Below are 21,809 nucleotides of genomic sequence, written 5' to 3' on the forward strand. Positions count from 1 at the left end.
TTACTGGAGACTGAGCCGTACATGGAGCTATAGAGAGTTACTGGAGACTGAGCCGTACATGAAGCTATAGGGGATGACTGGAGACTGAGCCGTACATGGTGCTATAGACAGTTACTGGAGACTGAACCGTACATGGAGCTATAGAGAGTTACTGGAGACTGAGCCGTACATGAAGCTATAGGGGATGACTGGAGACTGAGCAGTACATGGAGCTATAGAGAGTTACTGGAGACTGAGCCGTACATGAAGCTATAGGGGATGACTGGAGACTGAGCAGTACATGGAGCTATAGAGGGTTACTGGAGACTGAGCAGTACATGGAGCTATAGAGGGTTACTGGAGACTGAACCGTACATGGTGCTATAGAGGGTTACTGGAGACTGAGCCGTACATGGAGCTATAGGGGATGACTGGAGACTGAGCCGTACATGAAGCTATAGGGGATGACTGGAGACTGAGCCGTACATGGTGCTATAGACAGTTACTGGAGACTGAACCGTACATGGAGCTATAGAGAGTTACTGGAGACTGAGCCGTACATGAAGCTATAGGGGATGACTGGAGACTGAGCAGTACATGGAGCTATAGAGGGTTACTGGAGACTGAACCATACATGGAGCTATAGATAGTTAAAGCCATATTCCGGTTTAAAGACAAACAATATGCATGCATCTAGCGCCACTACCGTAACTCCGATATGTTAGAATACTTAGGTGAAGTGGCACTTACTCCAGTTGTATGTAGATATGCGATACGCCGTTCCGTGTAGATACTAATGGCAGGTCTTACGATATGTAGATATTTCTCCTTTCCATGTAGAAGATAGTGGTAGGTCTTGCAGTATATAGACCCAACGAATTGATCTGTAGGTTGTACGCCGAGAGTGCGCTCCGGCCGGCAGCGCGACCTCAACCAGCTTCAGCGTTCCGTGTTTGACGTCACAGTGGTTCACTACGGAGTCTCACAGGGACCATCCAACGTTTCAGCGTGACTTACGCCTTCATCAGGGATAGCGGCCCCCCCCTTGCTTGCTCCTTTTGTAGAAGTCCATGGAACGCCTCCAATCAAACAGGTAATCCGTTGTTCACATGATGCGTTATTTATATGTTGTCAATGTTCTTTTTATACTGTCATGTGTTTTAATCCATACTCAGTTTAAAAATGCAAATAGTTCCATGTCTGCGTTCAATCCATTCGGAATAATGGTGTTGAACTGGAAAATCATTTCAGTCTCAGCCCTTGAAAGCTGCTCAATGTAATTTCCTCCTCTCCAGTGTCTTTTTTAGTTCCCCACTATGTTTCTCTGTATAATGTTTAGATAGAGGGTGTCCTAGAAATGTGCTTTCTATCTTGTATATATGTTCCTGGAGTCTTTTCTGTAGCATACGTTTCGTGCGACCTATATAGATTTTCTCACATGGGCACTTGATAAAATATATTATCCCTTTATCTTTACATGTGATATGTGATATAATTATGTGTGTGTGATCTTTGTTCTGTAGTTCTATTATTGGGCTGGTTACTTTGCATTTCTGACAGGCCTTACACACTTAGAAGCCAGGTGTTGTACGGATATAATTCTCTAAAATGTTCGAACATTTCATTTCATATTTAATTGTCGGGGCAATCATATTTCCAATATTCTTAGTTTTAAAAAAAATAAATGTCTGATTTTTTGGAATTTTCTCCCCTATAGTCTTGTCTCCTCTTAAGATATCCCAATGTTTTTGTATAATTTTTTTTAAATATATAACTGTGGGCAGTGTATGTGGTTACGATTGGTACTTTTATCATGTTATCTTCATCTTTCATCTCTCTTTTACTTTTCTCCTGTAATAATATTCCTCTTTCCATTGTACCTATCTTTTTGCACGTAATTTCCATGTGTTCTTTATTGTACCCCTTGACTAGTAGTTTACTCTGTAGTTTTGTGGCTTCCTCTTCATAGTCTTCTAAGTTAGTGCAATTTCTTCTGAGTCTGGTGAATTGTCCCTAAATATTTGTTAGCCATAGAGGTAAGTGACAGCTTTTTCTGTCTATATAGCTATTACTGTCCGTCGGCTTACTGTATGTTTTGGTGTATAGACAATCATTTTTAATAAAAATAGTCAGATCCAAAAAGTTTATTTCTTCCTCACTAAAATGTGGCGTAAAATTTAGCTAAAATTCATTTTTATTAATTTCTTCTAAAAACAACCTCAAGCTTTCCTCCCCCCCCCCCTTCTAAATGAAGACGATATCGTCAATAAAGCGATACCATAATAAAAGATCGGCGATGAGCACTCCATCCGGATGAATAGTGTCATTCTCCCACTGTCCCACGTACAGGTTTGAATAACTTGGTGCGAATTTCGTGCCCATCGCCGTACCCCATAACTGCTTGTAAAATTGTCCTTCATAAAAGAAATAATTGTGATATAAAATAAAAGAAATGCAGTCTCCTAAAAATGTTATTTGGTCCTCTTCATATTTGCCTGATTTCCTTAAAAAGAACTCCGCTGCTTTTCTCCCTTTATCATGTTGTATGATAGTGTATAGCGATGTTACATCTAAGGTGCATAAAATATAACCTCCCCCCCCCTTATAGATGGTCCCCCTCTGCTCCCCCCCTTATAGATGGTCCCCCTCTGCTCCCCCCCCCTTATAGATGGTCCCCCTCTGCTCCCCCCCCCCCTTATAGATGGTCCCCCTCTGCTCCCCCCCCTTATAGATGGTCCCCCTCTGCTCCCCCCCCCCCTTATAGATGGTCCCCCTCTGCTCCCCCCCCCCTTATAGATGGTCCCTCTCTGCTCCCCCCCCTTATAGATGGTCCCTCTCTGCTCCCCCCTTATAGATGGTCCCCCTCTGCTCCCCTCCCTTATAGATGGTCCCCCTCTGCTCCCCCCCCTTATAGATGGTCCCCCTCTGCTCCCCTCCCTTATAGATGGTCCCCCTCTGCTCCCCCTCCCTTATAGATGGTCCCCCTCTGCTCCCCCCCCCTTATAGATGGTCCCCCTCTGCTCCCCCCCCTTATAGATGGTCCCCCTCTGCTCCCCCCCCCCTTATAGATGGTCCCCCTCTGCTCCCCTCCCTTATAGATGGTCCCCCTCTGCTCCCCCCCCTTATAGATGGTCCCCCTCTGCTCCCCCCCCCCTTATAGATGCCCCCCCCCCCTTGCACAGCAATCAGTAAATAAAAAAAACAAAACACAACTCATAGTTACATAGTTACATAGTTAATACGGTTGAAAAAAGACACATGTCCATCAAGTTCAACCAAGGAGGGGATGGATACAGGGAAGGGGGAGAGATGATAGGTTCTATACATATGCATTTATATTATTTTGCTCTAAGAACTTGTCTAGGCCGGTTTTGAAGTCCTCTACTGTTTTTGCTGTGACCAGATCCTGTGGTGACTGTTCCACAGATTCACAGTTCTCATGGTAAAGAAGGCTTGTCGCCTCCGGGGATTGAACCTTTTTTTCTCCAGGCGGAGGCAGCGCCCCCTTGTCTCTCCAGGCGGAGGCAGCGCCCCCTTGTCTCTCTGGGCGGAGGCAGTGCCCTCTTGTCCTTTGAGGGGGTTTTACCTGGAACATCTTTTCCCCATATCTCTTGTAGGGGCCATTTATATATTTAAATAAATTAATCATATCTCCCCTTAAACGTCTCTTCTCCAGACTAAACAAATGTAATTCTTTTAATCTCTCCTCATAACTAAGATGCTCCATTCCCCTTATTAGTTTAGTTGCCCGTCTTTGTACCCTCTCCAGCTCTAGAACATCCTTTTTATGAATCGGGTTCCAAAACTGGACGGCATACTCCAGATGAGGCCGCACCAAAGCTTTATAAAGCGGTAATATTATATCCCTGTCCCGAGAGTCCATGCCTGTTTTAATGCATGACAATATCCTGCTGGCCTTAGAAGCAGCTGCCTGACATTGTGTGCTGTTCTGTAGTCTATTATCTACAAGTACACCCAGATCCTTCTCCATCAGCGACTCTCCCAGAGTAACTCCCCCAGGACATATGATGCATGTGGGTTATTAGTACCCAGGTGCATAACTTTACATTTATGAACATTGAACCTCATTTGCCAAGTGGACGCCCAAACACTCAGTGTGTCTAAGTCATCCTGTAACATCTGCACATCCTCCATAGACTGTACTGTACTACAAAGCCTGTAACATCTGCACATCCTCCATAGACTGTACTGTACTACACAGCCTGTAACATCTGCACATCCTCCATAGACTGTACTGTACTACAAAGCCTGTAACATCTGCACATCCTCCATAGACTGTACTGTACTACAAAGCCTGTAATATCTGCACATCCTCCATAGACTGTACTGTACTACACAGCCTGTAACATCTGCACATCCTCCATAGACTGTACTGTACTACAAAGCTTGGTGTCATCTGCAAAGATAGAAACATTGCTGTTAATTCCATTCTCAATATCATTAATAAACAAGTTAAACAGAAGAGGGCCCAGTACTGACCCTTGGGGTACACCACTTATTACCGGGGACCATTCGGAGTAGGAATCATTGACCACCACTCTCTGGGTACGATTATTAAGCCAGTTTTCAATCCAGTTACACATTAAATTTTCCAAACCAATAGACTTTAACTTACCCATCAGACGTCCATGAGGAACTGTGTCAAACGCTTTTGCAAAATCCAGGTACACTATATCCACAGCCGCGCCGCCATCCAGGCTTCTACTTACCTCTTCATAGAAACATATTAGGTTGGTTTGACAGCTTCTGTCCTTAGTAAAACCCTGCTGGTTATCACTTATAATACTATTAGCCACTACATATTCCTGGATGTAGTCCCTTATAAGCCCCTCAAATAGTTTCCCCACAATGGACGTTAAGCTTACGGGTCTATAGTTACCTGGGGAAGTTCGAGAGCCCTTTTTGAAGATCGGCACTACATTTGCCTTACGCCAGTCCCTCGGCACAATACCAGTAAGCAAAGAATCACGGAATATTTCATACAAGGGTAGTGAAATTACAGAACTGAGTTCCCTAAGAACTCTGGGGTGCAATCCATCAGGCCCTGGAGCTTTGGTTACATTGAGTTTGTTTAATTTATCTTGGACCATATCTATAGTAAACCAGTTCAGTACATTACATGTGTTAGCAGCACTGGCCCCACCCACCTCAGTACTGGCCCCACCCACCACAGCTCCATCCTCTTTTGTATATACAGAACTGAAGAACCCATTAAGTAACTCAGCTTTCTCCTGATCCCCAGTTATTAATTCCCCGTCGCCATTATTTAGGGGTCCTACATGCTCTGTCCTTGGTTTTTTTGCATTAATATATTTGAAGAATTTTTTGGGGTTTCTTTTGCTTTCTATAGCTACCTGCCTTTCATTGTGAATTTTTGCTGCTTTTATTACATTTTTACAGGTTTTGTTGACTTCTTTGTAATGTTTAAATGCTACAGCTGACCCCTCTGATCTGCACTGTATACAGCTGACCCCTCTGATCTGTACTGTATACAGCTGCTGCCCCCTCTGATCTGTATACGGCTGACCCCTCTGATCTGTACTGTATACAGCTGCTGCCCCCTCTGATCTGTATACAGCTGACCCCTCTGATCTGTACTGTATACAGCTGACCCCTCTGATCTGTACTGTATACAGCTGCTGCCCCCTCTGATCTGTACTGTATACAGCTGTCCCCTCTGATCTGTACTGTATACAGCTGACCCCTCTGATCTGTACTGTATACAGCTGCCCCCTCTGATCTGTACTGTATACAGCTGACCCCTCTGATCTGCACTGTATACAGCTGACCCCTCTGATCTGTACTGTATACAGCTGACCCCTCTGATCTGTACTGTATACAGCTGACCCCTCTGATCTGTACTGTATACAGCTGACCCCTCTGATCTGTACTGTATACAGCTGACCCCTCTGATTTATATTTTTTGAATCCCCCTTTTTCTCATTTATAGCCCTTCTAACCTCGGTTGTAAGCCATGTGGGATTGGATTTTAACCGTTTATATTTGTTACCCATAGGAATATATTTGGCAGTACAGTTATTTAATGTGGATTTGAAGATTTCCCATTTATTAGCTGTATCCGTATGTGACAGCAGCCGCTCCCAGTCTATGCCCTGAAGTTCTGCCCTTAACCCAGGAAAATTGGCCCTTTTAAAATTAAGAGTTTTTGCCCTCCCAACATGTTTTCTTTTCTACACTTTAAGCTAAAAGTCACTATATTGTGGTCACCGTTCCCCAGGTGTTCATGGACAGTGACATCCCCAACCAGCTCAGCGTTGTTAGAAATAACCAGATCCAACAAGGCATCACTTCTAGTCGGCTCCTCCACAAACTGGCCCAGAAAATTATCCTGCAGGAAGTTAAGAAATTCCCTCCCCTTTGTGGTTTTAGCTGAACCGTGACCCCAATCTATATCTGGGTAGTTGTCCCCCATTATCACTACTGTTCCCTCCCGGGCAGCCCGCTCTATTTGTCTATTCAACTGGCCATCTACCTCCTCAGTAATGTTGGGGGGTCTATAGATTACACCAAGAATAATTTTTTCACTCTTTACCTCCTTCTGTAGTTCTACCCATAATGCTTCCTCATCATCACAGTCATCTCCCACTATTGCATCTTTTACACTCACTTTAATATAATTTCTGACATACAGACATACTCCTCCTCCCCTTCTGCCCACCTGGTCCCTTCTGAACAACGTAAATCCCTGAATATTGACAGCCCAGTCATGTGAGGAGTCCAGCCACGTCTCAGTCACACCAACCACATCAATGGACTCCTCCAGAACCAAGGCCTCCAGCTCCCCCATCTTGCTGGCTAGACTTCTGGCATTAGTAACCATACACTTTATATTACCATCGAGTTTAACCGCTTCATTATAAGAAATGGGATTTATTACTGTGCTATGGCTACAATCATCCTCACTGTTCATCCGCAACATATGGATCTCCCTATCCACTGCTCTTATCCTCCCCCCACAGGACCCTTCTCCCTATGCACTGCTCTTATCCTCCCCCCACAGGACCCTTCTCCTCCCTCCTCAATGTTCTGTCCCCTCTCTAACCTATCTGCCACTACATTACATACTTCATTGTCCTCCCTCCACATCCCTAGTTTAAAAACCCCTCCACCCCTTCTAGGATTCTCTCCCCCAGCACAGCGGACCCCCTTCCATTAAGGTGCAAATTATCTGCGGAAAACAGATTGTACCCCAATGAAAAGTCAGCCCAGTGCTCTAAAAACCCAAACCCTTCTCCTCTACACCATGACTTGAGCCATGCATTTAACTCCCTAAGCTCCCGCTGTCTTTCCTGCGATGCGCATGGCACAGGCAGTATTCCAGAGAATACCACCTTGGAGGTCCTTCCCTTCAACTTAGCACCTAGTTCTCTAAAATTATTTTTAATAGACCTCCACCTACCTTGTATCCTGTCATTGGTTCCCACATGGACCACGACAGCTGGGTCATCCCCAGCCCCCCCAAGTAATTTATCCACCCTTTCCACCACATGCCGAACCCTGGCACCAGGGAGACAGCAAACCATTCGGTTGAGGCGGTCTTGCGACAAATTATTCTATCCGTCTTCCTGATTATAGAATCCCCTACAACCACTAGCTGTCTAGGCCTACCTACAATACCATCCCGCCCACTACTAGTTGGACTGTTCCCCCGGCTGTTAGGGAGAACAGGTTCCACTAGAGCTGCCATTTCTGACACGGATGCCCTCGCATCATCACCTAACTTGGCAATTTTGCTTGGGCATATAGTAGGAGAAGTGGCCTTCCTTTTCTTGGATCCCTTACTGGTCCCTCTAACTACATTAACCCAGCTACTTACTTGGGCCTCCTGATCTATATCACCACCCTCCATCTCTAACCCACTAACTTCCTGCTCAGTGAGCCGAAGTTCCCTCTCAAGGTGGCCAAGTTCCCTCAGCGTTGCAATATGCTTCTCCAGATCTCTAACTCGAGCTTCTAGATGGGCAACATGCTCGCATCTGTCACAGCGGTACTCACCCTGGAACTCCTGCTCCAGTTGTGCGTACATGCGGCAGACTGCGCACTGAATGAATCCTTCCATCCTGCTAGCCATCATCCTCAGTGCAACAAAAACAGTGAAAAAGAAAGAGATCAGCACTTACCAGAACTTGTAACTCCTTCTTTCAACTCCTTTTTTAAACTCCACTTATTTTCAACCACTTGTTAGCAACCACAGTGAGCAAGCACCTGCCATCCGTTCCCCCGTCGATCCTCTCGGCTCCTGGTCTGTCCCCGGCTGCCTCCGGCTGATGTGCGGCTGCCGGGGGGGTGTCTCGTCCTCTCCCCGGCAGCGCGCGCATCACACAGCTCACTGTGCCGCCTGGGCCCTGACTTCCGGTACAGAGCGTCTCTAACGTGCGCTCTTAGTACCGGAAGTCAGGGCTTAGGTGGCACAGTGAGCTGTGTGATGCGCGCGCTGCCGGGGAGAGGACGAGACACCCCCCGGCAGCCGCACATCAGCCGGAGGCAGCCGGGGACTCCTGTGACCGCAAGTGAAATAAAGAAAGGCTGCACGCGACCCCCGTGAGCGGTAAGCCGCCATGACGGGGTGTCCAGCCATGAGGGGGTTAAGGTGGTGGTAGCTGGGGAGTGCAGAGCGGGAGTTGCTAGGGGAGGGGTTGGGGAGGGAACAGGGAGGGGACAGAGCTTATTTAAGGAACTGGCTCTCTCCTCATGTTAACACTCGGGAGGAGAGAGCAGTGTGGAGAGTCCCGCCCACCCTCCCTATTGTGTTCTGGCCTGTGCGTTTGTGTATGTGGGGGGGGGGGGATTTCTTTCTCTTGTCATGGCGGGTGTGGAGGGTCCTTGGGGTTGGTCTCATATACTGACTTGGGGGTACATGGGGAGCAATCCTCTGATGTACTGGTATCATCAGGGGAAGTTCTGGGCTCCTGCCAGTGTGGTGTCACGGGGAGCGGAGTTATAGTTATGGTCAATTCAGCCATCTGCTGAGCTTTATATAGAGGGTGTGGGGCCTTTGAGCCGGTAGCGGGCGGCTGGAGGTTTTAAATTGATGGGGGAGCAGATTGGTTGGGAAATTGGAGCCCCAAGGACCCCTGCACATTAAAAGGTTCGATATGTATATATGTATCTAACATTACTTGTTTTGTGGTTGGATATGTATATATGTATATATATTTCTATATTTAGTTTTAATATTTGGTGTGCAATATTTTGTATGTTGATTTTTGTTAATAAAATGGCTGCTGTGGCCAACTTTTCCAAGCAGGTTTCCGTGTCTTATTCGGGGATGTGAGGGTTGGTCCAGCGGAAGGGGGAGGGGAGGTTTACAGTAAGATAAGAAATGGTCTGGGCTACCCCCTGTCATGCTTGCGGTCACAAGAGTGCACGGGCCGGGCCGCAGCGGCGTGGGCGGATTATAATGTGGGCGGCGCGGCATGGGCCCCCCCGGAGCCTCGGGCCCCGGGCAGCCGCCCAAACCGCCCACATTATAATCCACCACTGGTAGTGGCGCTAGATGCATGCATATTGTTTGTCTTTAAGGTTACAAACCCACTTGCCGGATCTGCAGCGAGTCTCCTTGCTGCGTTTTTGCAGGGAGACTCGCTGCAGATCCCGGCCCTATACTTTCAATAGCAAAGAAACTCTGCGATTTTGTCTGCAGCCCGCCCCATTAACCCCCCGGCCGCCGGACATTATACATTACCCGGTCCCCCCCCGGCCGCACGATCGCCCCCAGCCCCGCAGCCCCCGGCCGCACGATCGCCTGCAGCCCCGCAGCCCCCGGCCGCACGATCGCCCCCAGCCCCCGGCCGCACGATTGCCCCCAGCCCCCGGCCGCACGATCGCCCCCAGCCCCGCAGCCCCCGGCCGCATGATCGCCCGCAGCCCCCAGCCCCGCAGCCCCCGGCTGCACGATGGCCCGCGGGGGGCGATCGTGCGGTCGGGGGCTGCAGGGCTGCAGGCGATCGTGCGGCCGGGGGCGGGGGGCGATCGTGCGGCCGGGGGCGGGGGGCGATCGTGCGGCCGGGGGCTGCGGGGCTGCAGGCGATCGTGCGGCCGGGGGCTGCGGGGCTGGGGGCGATCGTGCGGCCGGGGGCTGGGGGCGATCGTGCGGCCGGGGGCTGCGGGGCTGGGGGCGATCGTGCGGCCGGGGGCTGGGGGCGATCGTGCGGCCGGGGGCTGGGGGTGATCATGCGGCCGGGGGCTGCGGGGCTGGGGGCGATCGTGCGGCCAGGGGCTGCGGGGCTGGGGGCGATCGTGCGGCCGGGGGCTGGGGGCGATCATGCGGCCGGGGGCTGGGGGCGATCGTGCGGCCGGGGGCGATATACATTACCTGATCCCGGCTCCTGCTTGCTTCAGCGGCTCCCGGCACGTTCCGCCCGGCCAATCAGTGCGCTGCCCCGCCGCAGCGCACTGATTGGCCGGGCGGGCCGTGAAGACACCGGGAGCCCCGAAGCAACCAGGAACGGAGACCGGGTAATGTATAATGTCCGGCGGCCGGGCGGTTAATGGGGAGGGCTGCAGACAAATCGCAGCAGGGATGTACATCCCTGCTGCGAGTTTCTCTGCTATTGAAAGTATAGGGCCGGGATCTGCAGCGAGTCTCCCTGCAAAAACGCAGCATGGAGACTCGCTGCAGATCCGGCAAGTGGGTTTGTAACCTAAACCATAATATATTTGGAGAAATTCAGGGACAGCCTCCATACAGCATCCTTTAGCAGCGAGCTACCATTCGCCAAACGGCTAGCGCCGTATCTTAAACCACATTGAAATAAAGCCATATTCCACCAACAGATTTGAAGCCAAACCCAGGAACAGACTATATACAGTGAACAGGTCATGAAGGAAAGACTGAGATTTCTCCTCTTTTCAAATCCACTCCTGGGTTTGGCTTCAAATCTTTGGCAGATAATCTGTCGTCAGATCTGTTGGTGGAATAGGGGCTTTACTGAAGACTGAGCAGTACATGGTGCTATAGAGAGTTACTGGAGACTGAGCAGTACATGGAGCTATAGAGAGTTACTGAAGACTGAGCAGTACATGGTGCTATAGAGAGTTACTGGAGACTGAGCAGTACATGGTGCTATAGGGGATGACTGGAGACTGAGCAGTACATGGAGCTATAGAGAGTTACTGAAGACTGAGCAGTACATGGAGCTATAGAGAGTTACTGGAGACTGAGCAGTACATGGTGCTATAGAGAGTTACTGGAGACTGAGCCGTACATGGAGCTATAGAGAGTTACTGAAGACTGAGCAGTACATGGTGCTATAGAGAGTTACTGGAGACTGAGCAGTACATGGTGCTATAGGGGCTTTACTGAAGACTGAGCAGTACATGGTGCTATAGAGAGTTACTGGAGACTGAGCAGTACATGGAGCTATAGAGAGTTACTGAAGACTGAGCAGTACATGGTGCTATAGAGAGTTACTGGAGACTGAGCAGTACATGGTGCTATAGGGGATGACTGGAGACTGAGCAGTACATGGAGCTATAGAGAGTTACTGAAGACTGAGCAGTACATGGAGCTATAGAGAGTTACTGGAGACTGAGCAGTACATGGTGCTATAGAGAGTTACTGGAGACTGAGCCGTACATGGAGCTATAGAGAGTTACTGAAGACTGAGCAGTACATGGAGCTATAGAGAGTTGCTGGAGACTGAGCCGTACATGAAGCTATAGGGGATGACTGGAGACTGAGCAGTTCATCGAGCTATAGGGGATGACTGGAGACTGAGCAGTACATGGAGCTATAGAGGGTTACTGGAGACTGAGCAGTACATGGAGCTATAGGGGATGACTGGAGACTGAGCAGTACATGGAGCTATAGAGAGTTACTGGAGACTGAGCCGTACATGGAGCTATAGGGGATGACTGGAGACTGAGCAGTACATGGAGCTATAGAGGGTTACTGGAGACTGAGCAGTACATGGAGCTATAGGGGATGACTGGAGACTGAGCAGTACATGGAGCTATAGAGAGTTACTGGAGACTGAGCCGTACATGAAGCTATAGGGGATGACTGGAGACTGAGCAGTACATGATGCTATAGAGAGTTACTGGAGACTGAGCCGTACATGAAACTATAGGGGATGACCGGAGACTGAGCCGTACATGGTGCTATAGAGGGTTACTGGAGACTGAGCCGTACATGGAGCTATAGGGGATGACTGGAGACTGAGCAGTACATGGAGCTATAGAGAGTTACTGGAGACTGAGCAGTACATGGAGCTATAGAGAGTTACTGGAGACTAATCAGTACATGGAGCTATAGAGAGTTACTGGAGACTGAGCAGTACATGGAGCTATAAATAATGACTGGAGACTGAGCCGTACAATGAGTTATGGTGGATGACTGGAAACCGAGCCGTACATGGAGCTATATAAAGTGACTGGAGACTGAATAGTACATGAAGCTACAGAGAGTGACTGGAGACTGAGCAGTACATGGAGCTATAGGGTATGATTGGAGCCTGAGCCGTACATGGAGCTATAGAGAGTGACTGGAGACTGAATAGTACATGAAGCTACAGAGAGTGACTGGAGACTGAGCAGTACATGGAGCTATGGAGAGTGACTGGAGACTGAGCAGTACACGGAGCTATAGAGAGTGACTGGAGACTGAGCCGTACATGGAGCTATAGAGAGTGACTGGAGACTGAGCCGTACATGGAGCTATAGAGAGTTACTGGAGACTGAGCCGTACATGGAGCTATAGAGAGTTACTGGAGACTGAGCCGTACATGGAGCTATAGGGGATGACTGGAGACTGAGCAGTACATGATGCTATAGAGAGCGACTGGAGACTGAGCCGTACATGGAGCTATAGCAGATGACTGGACAGTGAGCCGTACATGGAGCTATAGCAGATGACTGGACAGTGAGCTGTACATGGAGCTATAGCAGATGACTGGACAGTGAGCTGTACATAGAGCTATAGGGGATGACTGGAGACTGAGTCGTACATGGAGCTATAGCAGATGACTGGAGACTGAGTCGTACATGGAGCTATAGCAGATGACTGGACAGTGAGCCGTACATGGAGCTATAGCAGATGACTGGACAGTGAGCTGTACATGGAGCTATAGGGGATGACTGGAGACTGAGTAATACATGGAGCTGGAGACTGAGCCACATATGGAGATAGTCTATGGGCACCATGGCTAACAATGCCGGAATGCTGGACCTTGTAGTCCAACAGCACTGGCTATGATGATGAGATCACACAGGATGACAATCACCATGACAACCGCTCCCGACTAAAGTATACACAAGAGCTACAGCCCGTCACTTCCGGTCACGTGGTACTACACTTCCGGGCAGGCGGCACGCAGTGTTTACAGTTGCCATGGTGACCGGTCTCTAGGCTCTGGCTGCAGGAGCGTCCTGTGGGCGCGGTACAGCCGTGTACGGTGAGTGGAGCGGCGGGGGTGTGCTCGGTGTGTACGGTGAGTGGCGCGGCGGGGGTGTGCTCGGTGTGTACGGTGAGTGGCGCGGCGGGGGTGTGCTCGGTGTGTACGGTGAGTGGCGCGGCGGGGGTGTGCTCGGTGAGTGGAGCGGCGGGGGTGTGCTCGGTGTGTACGGTGAGTGGAGCGGCGGGAGTGCGCTCGGTGTGTACGGTGAGTGGCGCGGCGGGGGTGTGCTCGGTGTGTACGGTGAGTGGAGCGGCGGGAGTGCGCTCGGTGTGTACGGTGAGTGGCGCGGCGGGGGTGTGCTCGGTGAGTGGAGCGGCGGGGGTGTGCTCGGTGTGTACGGTGAGTGGAGCGGCGGGGGTGTGCTCGGTGTGTACGGTGAGTGGAGCGGCGGGGGTGTGCTCGGTGTGTACGGTGAGTGGCGCGGCGGGGGTGTGCTCGGTGTGTACGGTGAGTGGCGCGGCGGGGGTGTGCTCGGTGAGTGGAGCGGCGGGGGTGTGCTCGGTGTGTACGGTGAGTGGAGCGGCGGGAGTGCGCTCGGTGTGTACGGTGAGTGGCGCGGCGGGGGTGTGCTCGGTGAGTGGAGCGGCGGGGGTGTGCTCGGTGTGTACGGTGAGTGGAGCGGCGGGAGTGCGCTCGGTGTGTACGGTGAGTGGAGCGGCGGGGGTGTGCTCGGTGTGTACGGTGAGTGGAGCGGCGGGGGTGTGCTCGGTGAGTGGAGCGGCGGGGGTGTGCTCGGTGTGTACGGTGAGTGGAGCGGCGGGGGTGTGCTCGGTGAGTGGAGCGGCGGGGTGTGCACGGTGAGTGGCGCGGCGGGGGTGTGCTCGGTGAGTGGAGCGGCGGGGTGTGCTCGGTGTGTACGGTGAGTGGAGCGGCAGGGTGTGCACGGTGAGTGGCGCGGCGGGGGTGTGCTCGGTGAGTGGAGCGGCGGGGGTGTGCTCGGTGTGTACGGTGAGTGGCGCGGCGGGGTGTGCTCGGTGAGTGGAGCGGCGGGGGTGTGCTCGGTGTGTACGGTGAGTGGAGCGGCGGGGGTGTGCTCGGTGTACGGTGAGTGGAGCGGCAGGGGTGTGCTCAGTGTTTACTGTGAGTGGCGGGGTGTGCACGGTGAGTGGCGCGGCGGGGGTGTGCTCGGTGAGTGGAGCGGCGGGGTGTGCACGGTGAGTGGAGCGGCGGGGGTGTGCTCGGTGTGTACGGTGAGTGGAGCGGCAAGGGTGTGCTCGGTGAGTGGAGCGGCGGGGTGTGCACGGTGAGTGGCGCGGCGGGGGTGTGCTTGGTGAGTGGCGCGGCGGGGGTGTGCTCGGTGAGTGGCGCGGCGGGGGTGTGCTCGGTGAGTGGAGCGGCGGGGTGTGCACGGTGAGTGGCGCGGCGGGGGTGTGGTCGGTGAGTGGAGCGGCGGGGTGTGCACGGTGAGTGGAGCGGCGGGGGTGTGCTCGGTGTGTACGGTGAGTGGCGCGGCGGGGTGTGCTCGGTGAGTGGAGCGGCGGGGGTGTGCTTGGTGTGTACGGTGAGTGGAGCGGCGGGGGTGTGCTCGGTGTACGGTGAGTGGAGCGGCAGGGGTGTGCTCAGTGTGTACTGTGAGTGGCGCGGCGGGGTGTGCTCGGTGAGTGGAGCGGCGGGAGTGCGCTCGGTGTGTACGGTGAGTGGAGCGGCGGGGGTGTGCTCGGTGTGTACGGTGAGTGGCGCGGCGGGGTGTGCTCGGTGAGTGGAGCGGCGGGGGTGTGTACGGTGAGTGGAGCGGCGGGGGTGTGCTCGGTGTACGGTGAGTGGAGCGGCAGGGGTGTGCTCAGTGTGTACTGTGAGTGGCGCGGCGGGGTGTGCTCGGTGAGTGGAGCGGCGGGAGTGCGCTCGGTGTGTACGGTGAGTGGAGCGGCGGGGGTGTGCTCGGTGTGTACGGTGAGTGGAGCGGCGGGGGTGTGTACGGTGAGTGGAGCGGCGGGGGTGTGTACGGTGAGTGGAGCGGCGGGGGTGTGTATGGTGAGTGGCGCGGCGGGGGTGTGCTCGGTGAGTGGCGCGGCGGGGGTGTGCTCGGTGTGTACGGTGAGTGGCGCGGCGGGGGTGTGCTCGGTGTGTATGGTGAGTGGCGCGGCGGGGGTGCGCTCGGTGAGTGGAGCGGCGGGGGTGTGCTCGGTGTGTACGGCACTCTGTATATAAATCCCGCGGTTACAGCACGTGATCTATAGTCAGGACTGGGCGCTGAAATAACATTGCGGAGACATTTCTGTTACATTTAGCCACGCCCCATGTTATGGTCACTGTAATCGTCTGTGCTGCTGTGGACCCTGCAGAGTCCATATAAAGCCATATAATACAGTGGCAGATGAGAGCGGTGCTGCTGCCCCCTGCTGGCAGTAACTGGTAACACAGCTGATAGCTCACTCACTGCTCTTCCACCCCTGACTACAACTCCCATCATGCTCTGCCCATACTGTGGCTCCTCAGCTGCAGCCGGGATGTCAGGGCATGCTGGGAGCTGTAGTTTTAGAGTTAGGGGCACCCCACTCTAGGAGGTCTCTGTCAGGACCATAGATAGGGGATCCAGGGCTCTTGTGGGAATACGCGGCCGGCAGACGTCTTCAGTGTCTTGTGTCTCATCTCCAGGTTCCGCGATGAGTAAACGTATTGACAATGACTGTGGAGCGGCGCCCCCTGTTGACCTGGCGTTCAAGTGCATCAACACCATGGAAGGTAATGGGTCAGTCCTGGTTATCAGTGGAGATGCACTGACTGTAGTGTGTGACCCCAGGGGGGCGCTATGTGTCCGCTTCAGTAACTACCACAGACATCAGTGCCCTTCTCCCCCCACAGATGTGCTGCAGGAGGACCCCCGCGAGGGGCTGAAACCCATAAGACGCTGCGAAAGCGGGAAACTTATGAGTCAGGCGCTGCGGCTTAACAACAACACCCTGACCGACCTCCAAGGCTTCCAGGAGATAGCCGAGAAACTGCTGAGCCAACCCGCCATCCTCCGCTGGATAGACCTGTCCTTCAACTACCTGCCCAACATCGACCCCGTAAGTGACACCATAGGAGCCCTCCGAGGATCAGTCACCTCCCACAGGGTATAAGGTGCTGTACACGCAGCACAGAGTATTTCAGAAAAGGTCTGTACTGGCAGGAGGTCACAAAGAGAGAATTACACAAAGGAAGATGCAGGGTCTCAGCAGCACAGAGCATTTCAGGATGGGAAGCTACAGAAGGAGAAGTGGAGCTAGCGTTTCAGCAGCACAGAGTATTTCAGGAAAGGAATATGCTGATCTTGCGGGAAGTAACGTAATCAAAGCTACATAGTTGGAGAAGAAGTATTTCAGCAGGCAATTCCTGATTCCTGGTAATGATGATTGGCTTGTTGTCATGCAGATCCTCACTACGTACCGCCATCTGTCTGTGCTCAACCTGCATGGGAACAGCATCAGTAACCTGAGCGAGGTGGACAAGCTAGGCGCCCTGCCGAATCTGAAGAGCCTGACCCTGCATGGCAACCCCATAGAGACAGAGAAAGGATACAGGTGAGGATATACCCCATAGAGACAGAGAAAGGATACAGGTGAGGATACACCCGCATAGAGACAGAGAAAGGATACAGGTGAGGATACACCCGCATAGAGACAGAGGGTATAAACACACACACCGTATACGCAGCGTATTTACTGCTGCGATACGCAGCAAATACGCAACAAATACGCAGCAGATACGCAGCAGATTAGATCTAAATAACTGAAAACAGCATCAAGTCTTCACCATCAAATCTGCTGCGTATCTGCTGCGTATTTGCTGCGTATCTGCTGCATATACGGTGTGTGTGTTTGTACCCAGAAAGAGGATACAGATCAGGATACACCCCTCATAGAGACAGAGAGAGGATACAGGTGAGGATACACCTCCATAGACAGAGAGAGGATACAGGTGAGGATACACCCCTCATAGACAGAGAGAGGATACAGGTGAGGATACACCCCTCATAGACAGAGAGAGGATACAGGTGAGGATACACCTGCATAGAGACAGAGAAGGGATACAGGTGAGGATACACCCCCGTAGAGAGGATATAGGTGAGGATACACCCCCATAGAGCCAGAGAAAGGATACAGGTGAGGATACAACCCCGTAGAGACAGGGAGAGGATACAGGTGAGGATACACCCCTCGTAGAGAGGATACAGGTGAGGACACCCCCCCCATAGAGAATACAGGTGAGTATACACCCGCATAGAGACAGAGAGAGGATACAGGTGAGGATACACCTCCATAGACAGAGAGAGGATACAGGTGAGGATACACCTCCATAGACAGAGAGAGGATACAGGTGAGGATATACCCCCATAGAGCCAGAGAAAGGATACAGGTGAGGATACACCCCCATAGAGACAGAGAGAGGATACAGGTGAGGATACACCCCTCGTAGACAGAGAGAGGATACAGGTGAGGATACATCCCCATAGAGACAGAGAAAGGATACAGGTGAGGATACATCCCCATTGAGACAGATAAAGGATACAGGTGAGGATACACCCCCATTGAGACAGAGAAAGAGGATACAGGTGAGGATACACCCCCATAGAGAGGATACAGGTGAGGATACACCCCCATAGAGACAGAGAAAGGATACAGGTGAGGATACACCCCCATAGAGAGGATACAGGTGAGGATACACCCCCATAGAGACATAGGATACAGGTGAGGATACACCCCCATAGAGACAGAGAAAGGATACAGGTGAGGATACACCCCCATAGAGACAGAGAAAGGATACAGGTGAGGATACACCCCCATAGAGACAGAGAAAGAATACAGGTAAGGATACAACCCCATAGAGACAAAGAGAGGATACAGGTGAGGAAAGACCCCTCGTAGACAGAGAGAGGATACAGGTGAGGATACACCCCCATAGAGACAGAGAGAGGATACAGGTGAGGATACACCCCTCATAGACAGAGAGGATACAGGTGAGGATACACCCCCACAGAGACAGAGAAAGAGGATACAGGTGAGGATACACCCCCATAGAAAGGATACAGGTGAGGATACACACCCATAGAGACAGAGAAAGGATACGGGTGAGGATACACCCCCATAGAGACAGAGAAAGGATACAGGTGAGGATACATTTCCATAGAGACAGAGAAAGGATACAGGTGAGGATACACTTCCATAGAGACAGAGAAAGGATACAGGTGAGGATACACCCCCATAGAGACAGATAGAGGATACAGGTGAGGATACATCCCCATAGAGACAGATAGAGGATACAGGTGTGGATACACCTCCATAGAGGGGATACAGGTGAGGATACACCCCTATAGAGAGGATACAGGTGAGAATACACCTCCATAGAGGGGATACAGGTGAGGATACACCCCCATAGAGACAGATAGAGGATACACCTCTATAGAGGGGATACAGGTGAGAATACACCTCCATAGAGGGGATACAGGTGAGAATACACCTCCATAGAGGGGATACAGGTGAGGATACACCCCCATAGAGACAGAGAAAGGATACAGGTGAGGATACACCCCCATAGAGACAGAGAAAGGATACAGGTGAGGATACACCCCCATAGAGACAGAGAGAGGATACAGGTGAGGATACACCCTCATAGAGACAGAGAGAGGATACAGGTGAGGATACACCCTCATAGAGACAGAGAGAGGATACAGGTGAGGATACACCCCCATAGAGACAGAGAGAGGATACAGGTGAGGATACACCCCCATAGAGACAGAGAGAGGATACAGGTGAGGATACACCCCCATAGAGACAGAGAGAGGATACAGGTGAGGATATACCCCCATAGAGACAGAGAGAGGATACAGGTGAGGATACACCCCCATAGAGACAGAGAGAGGATACAGGTGAGGATACACCCCCATAGAGACAGAGAGAGGATACAGGTGAGGATACACCCCCATAGAGACAGAGAGAGGATACAGGTGAGGATACACCCCCATAGAGACAGAGAGAGGATACAGGTGAGGATACATCTCCATAGAGAGGATACAGGTGAGGATACACCCCCATAGAGACAGAGAGAGGATACAGGTGAGGATACACCCCCATAGAGACAGAGAGAGGATACAGGTGAGGATACATCTCCATAGAGAGGATACAGGTGAGGATACACTCCCACAGAGAAGATGAGGGTCCCTGATTCTTCTTCTGTTGGGGTGAGGGTCTCCCCATGCACACAGTACATTGTTCAGGCCTGACACGTCTTTCTCCCCCATAGATCCTACATCCTGTCTATTCTTCCCAACCTCAAGTCTCTGGACTTCAGCGCCGTCACAAAGCAGGATCGGGTCACTGCGGAGGTCTGGAGGCGGATGAACCTGAAAACCAAACGTGTCCGGCGGACCAAGAAGGAGTGACATGGAGGCCGCCATATTGTATATATGATATGGGGGGGAATAAACTAGCCCCTCATCCCGGTCACTGCCCTCAGATGTATGGATACCAGGTGCGGGCCCCCCGTTCTCACATCACTGCTTGCTGTATAGAGATGTCACTCACAGCTGATGCTTTGTTACACTTGTATCCTATCTGAGCAGAACAGCCCAACTCCACACTGAATCTGTGCTAAAAGTGGAAGCAACTGTAACAAACCCTCCGCTGTGAGCAGAACATATGTCCATATAACTGAAGCACACAGACTGCGGATATTCACATTGGACAAAGATTCATCCAAACAGAAGCGGAGCCATCTTGTGAGTCCGCAGTCCATGATTTCAGGAAATACATCCGGATTTTGTAAAATTTTGGCTTCATAACTGCAGTTCCCAACTCCATCCTGCAGCCATTGGGGGCAGCAGAGAGGCCGTGTCACCCAATGTATAAATGTAATAAAGTGATAATATAAAGGTATTTAACATGAAAGAAATGCAAAAATAATTTCTAGTTGTGGAATACCCCTTTAACGTCACTAGGATAATGGAAACTATTGGGGTTAGATCTGGGCATCAGCTGTAGATCCTGACCGGCCAGCACTCACAGGGTTACTGGGGGCCGTTGTAGATGGAGGAAGAAGAGGTTTTGTGGTTTCTGAAATCCACGTTTCATCAGATTTTCCGATCTAGTCGGGTGAAGGGGAGAGAAGGAGCGGGATGATGGGGAAGTGATGGCGCCCTCTACAGGTCCTCCCCTCCATCATGGCCGTCACACAGGTACAGTATCAGGGAGAACAGGATGGATGGGGTAAGAACTGGTGTCGGAAAGGATAAAGGGACAACCTGAGACTGAGGACCAGCAGGGGACGCCATTATAACCAGCTAGTTCTGGGGCTAATACACCTTTAAAGGAATTATCTAGGATTAGAAAAAGAACATTTACTTTACTGCAAAAACAGTGCCTCCCCCTGGCCTCAGGTTGGGTGTGGTATTACACCAGATCCATAAAACCCCAAACTGAAGACACAACTCTGGTGCTTCTACCAATGTACAGTATATGTAGTGGGAGGAAACACAGAAAAGCTATAGAATGTGGAGGAGAACACCAGCCGGGATTGCCACTTCCCTAGAGATAAAGCGGCTGGAACTGCTGCTCCACCCCCGGGAGCTGTGTACACAAAACGACAAGAGAGGTTTCATCACAACCCCTCGCACCTTGCACACAGGAAAACACGCGGAGGACGTGTGGTAGATTCCGCCTCTCGTCCCCGCATCCTCCTGCTTCTTTCTCCACCTGTGCCAGATTCTATTCTAATCTGCTGCATGTCGTCCGCATGTTTTCCAAGGTATGTGCGCACTGAAGAATCCGGGCGGATCACTCACCGCAGGATCCGCAGCTCACCCCCCACGCGCATCTCCGCATGTGCCATAGACTCCATTATATGATGAGACGGATCCCGTCGTCCGCCCGAAGGATGAACTGGTTCATTCTTCAGGCGGACGGCAGAATATGCGGACATGCATGCGGGGGCGAGCTGCGGAACCTGCGGTGAGCGATCTACTCGGATTCGGATGTGAGGGATGTGTAATGATATCCACAAGTAAGAATAATCTGTGACATAAATACTTAGACAAAGTTTCCCAACATTAAAGGGGTTCTCCAGGCTTAGAAAAACATAGAAGCTTTCTTCTAGAAGCATCCCCTCTTTGTTTAGGTTGGATGTGGTGTTTGATAGCTTAACGCCTGAGGACAGGGGAGTCGCTGTTTTCTTGCTTATTTATTCTATTTCTAGATAACCCCTTTAACAATACACGTCCCTCCTCCCCCACCAGCCTAGAGAGGATGCATCTTTGCTCACGGCCGTCGGATACTCAGATTACAGGTTATAAAAGTTATAAGTCAATCTAAAAGTAAGGTAATCTTATTGACCCTGCACCCCCACATCTTAGAGGTGTAAACCGGACTCTCTGTACACCTCTAAGTCAGCACACAGCTCTCCCAGAGAACTGATGGG

General features: G+C 51.4%; 1 protein-coding gene across 1 annotated transcript; it reads left to right on the top strand.

Moving 5' to 3' along the window:
- The first annotated feature begins 13,315 nt into the window (after positions 1 to 13,315).
- On the top strand, positions 13,316 to 19,843 carry LRRC51 (leucine rich repeat containing 51). Its single transcript, XM_069971902.1, has 5 exons — positions 13,316 to 13,415; positions 16,014 to 16,100; positions 16,221 to 16,426; positions 16,773 to 16,921; positions 19,641 to 19,843. Exons 2-5 carry the CDS (start codon positions 16,022 to 16,024, stop codon positions 19,777 to 19,779), a joined length of 573 nt encoding a protein of 190 aa, XP_069828003.1. The 5' UTR covers positions 13,316 to 13,415; positions 16,014 to 16,021; the 3' UTR covers positions 19,780 to 19,843.
- Positions 19,844 to 21,809: the final 1,966 nt, after the last annotated feature.

This window comes from Dendropsophus ebraccatus, chromosome 5 (genome assembly GCF_027789765.1).
Source record: "Dendropsophus ebraccatus isolate aDenEbr1 chromosome 5, aDenEbr1.pat, whole genome shotgun sequence".
Taxonomy (NCBI): Eukaryota; Metazoa; Chordata; class Amphibia; order Anura; family Hylidae; genus Dendropsophus; species Dendropsophus ebraccatus.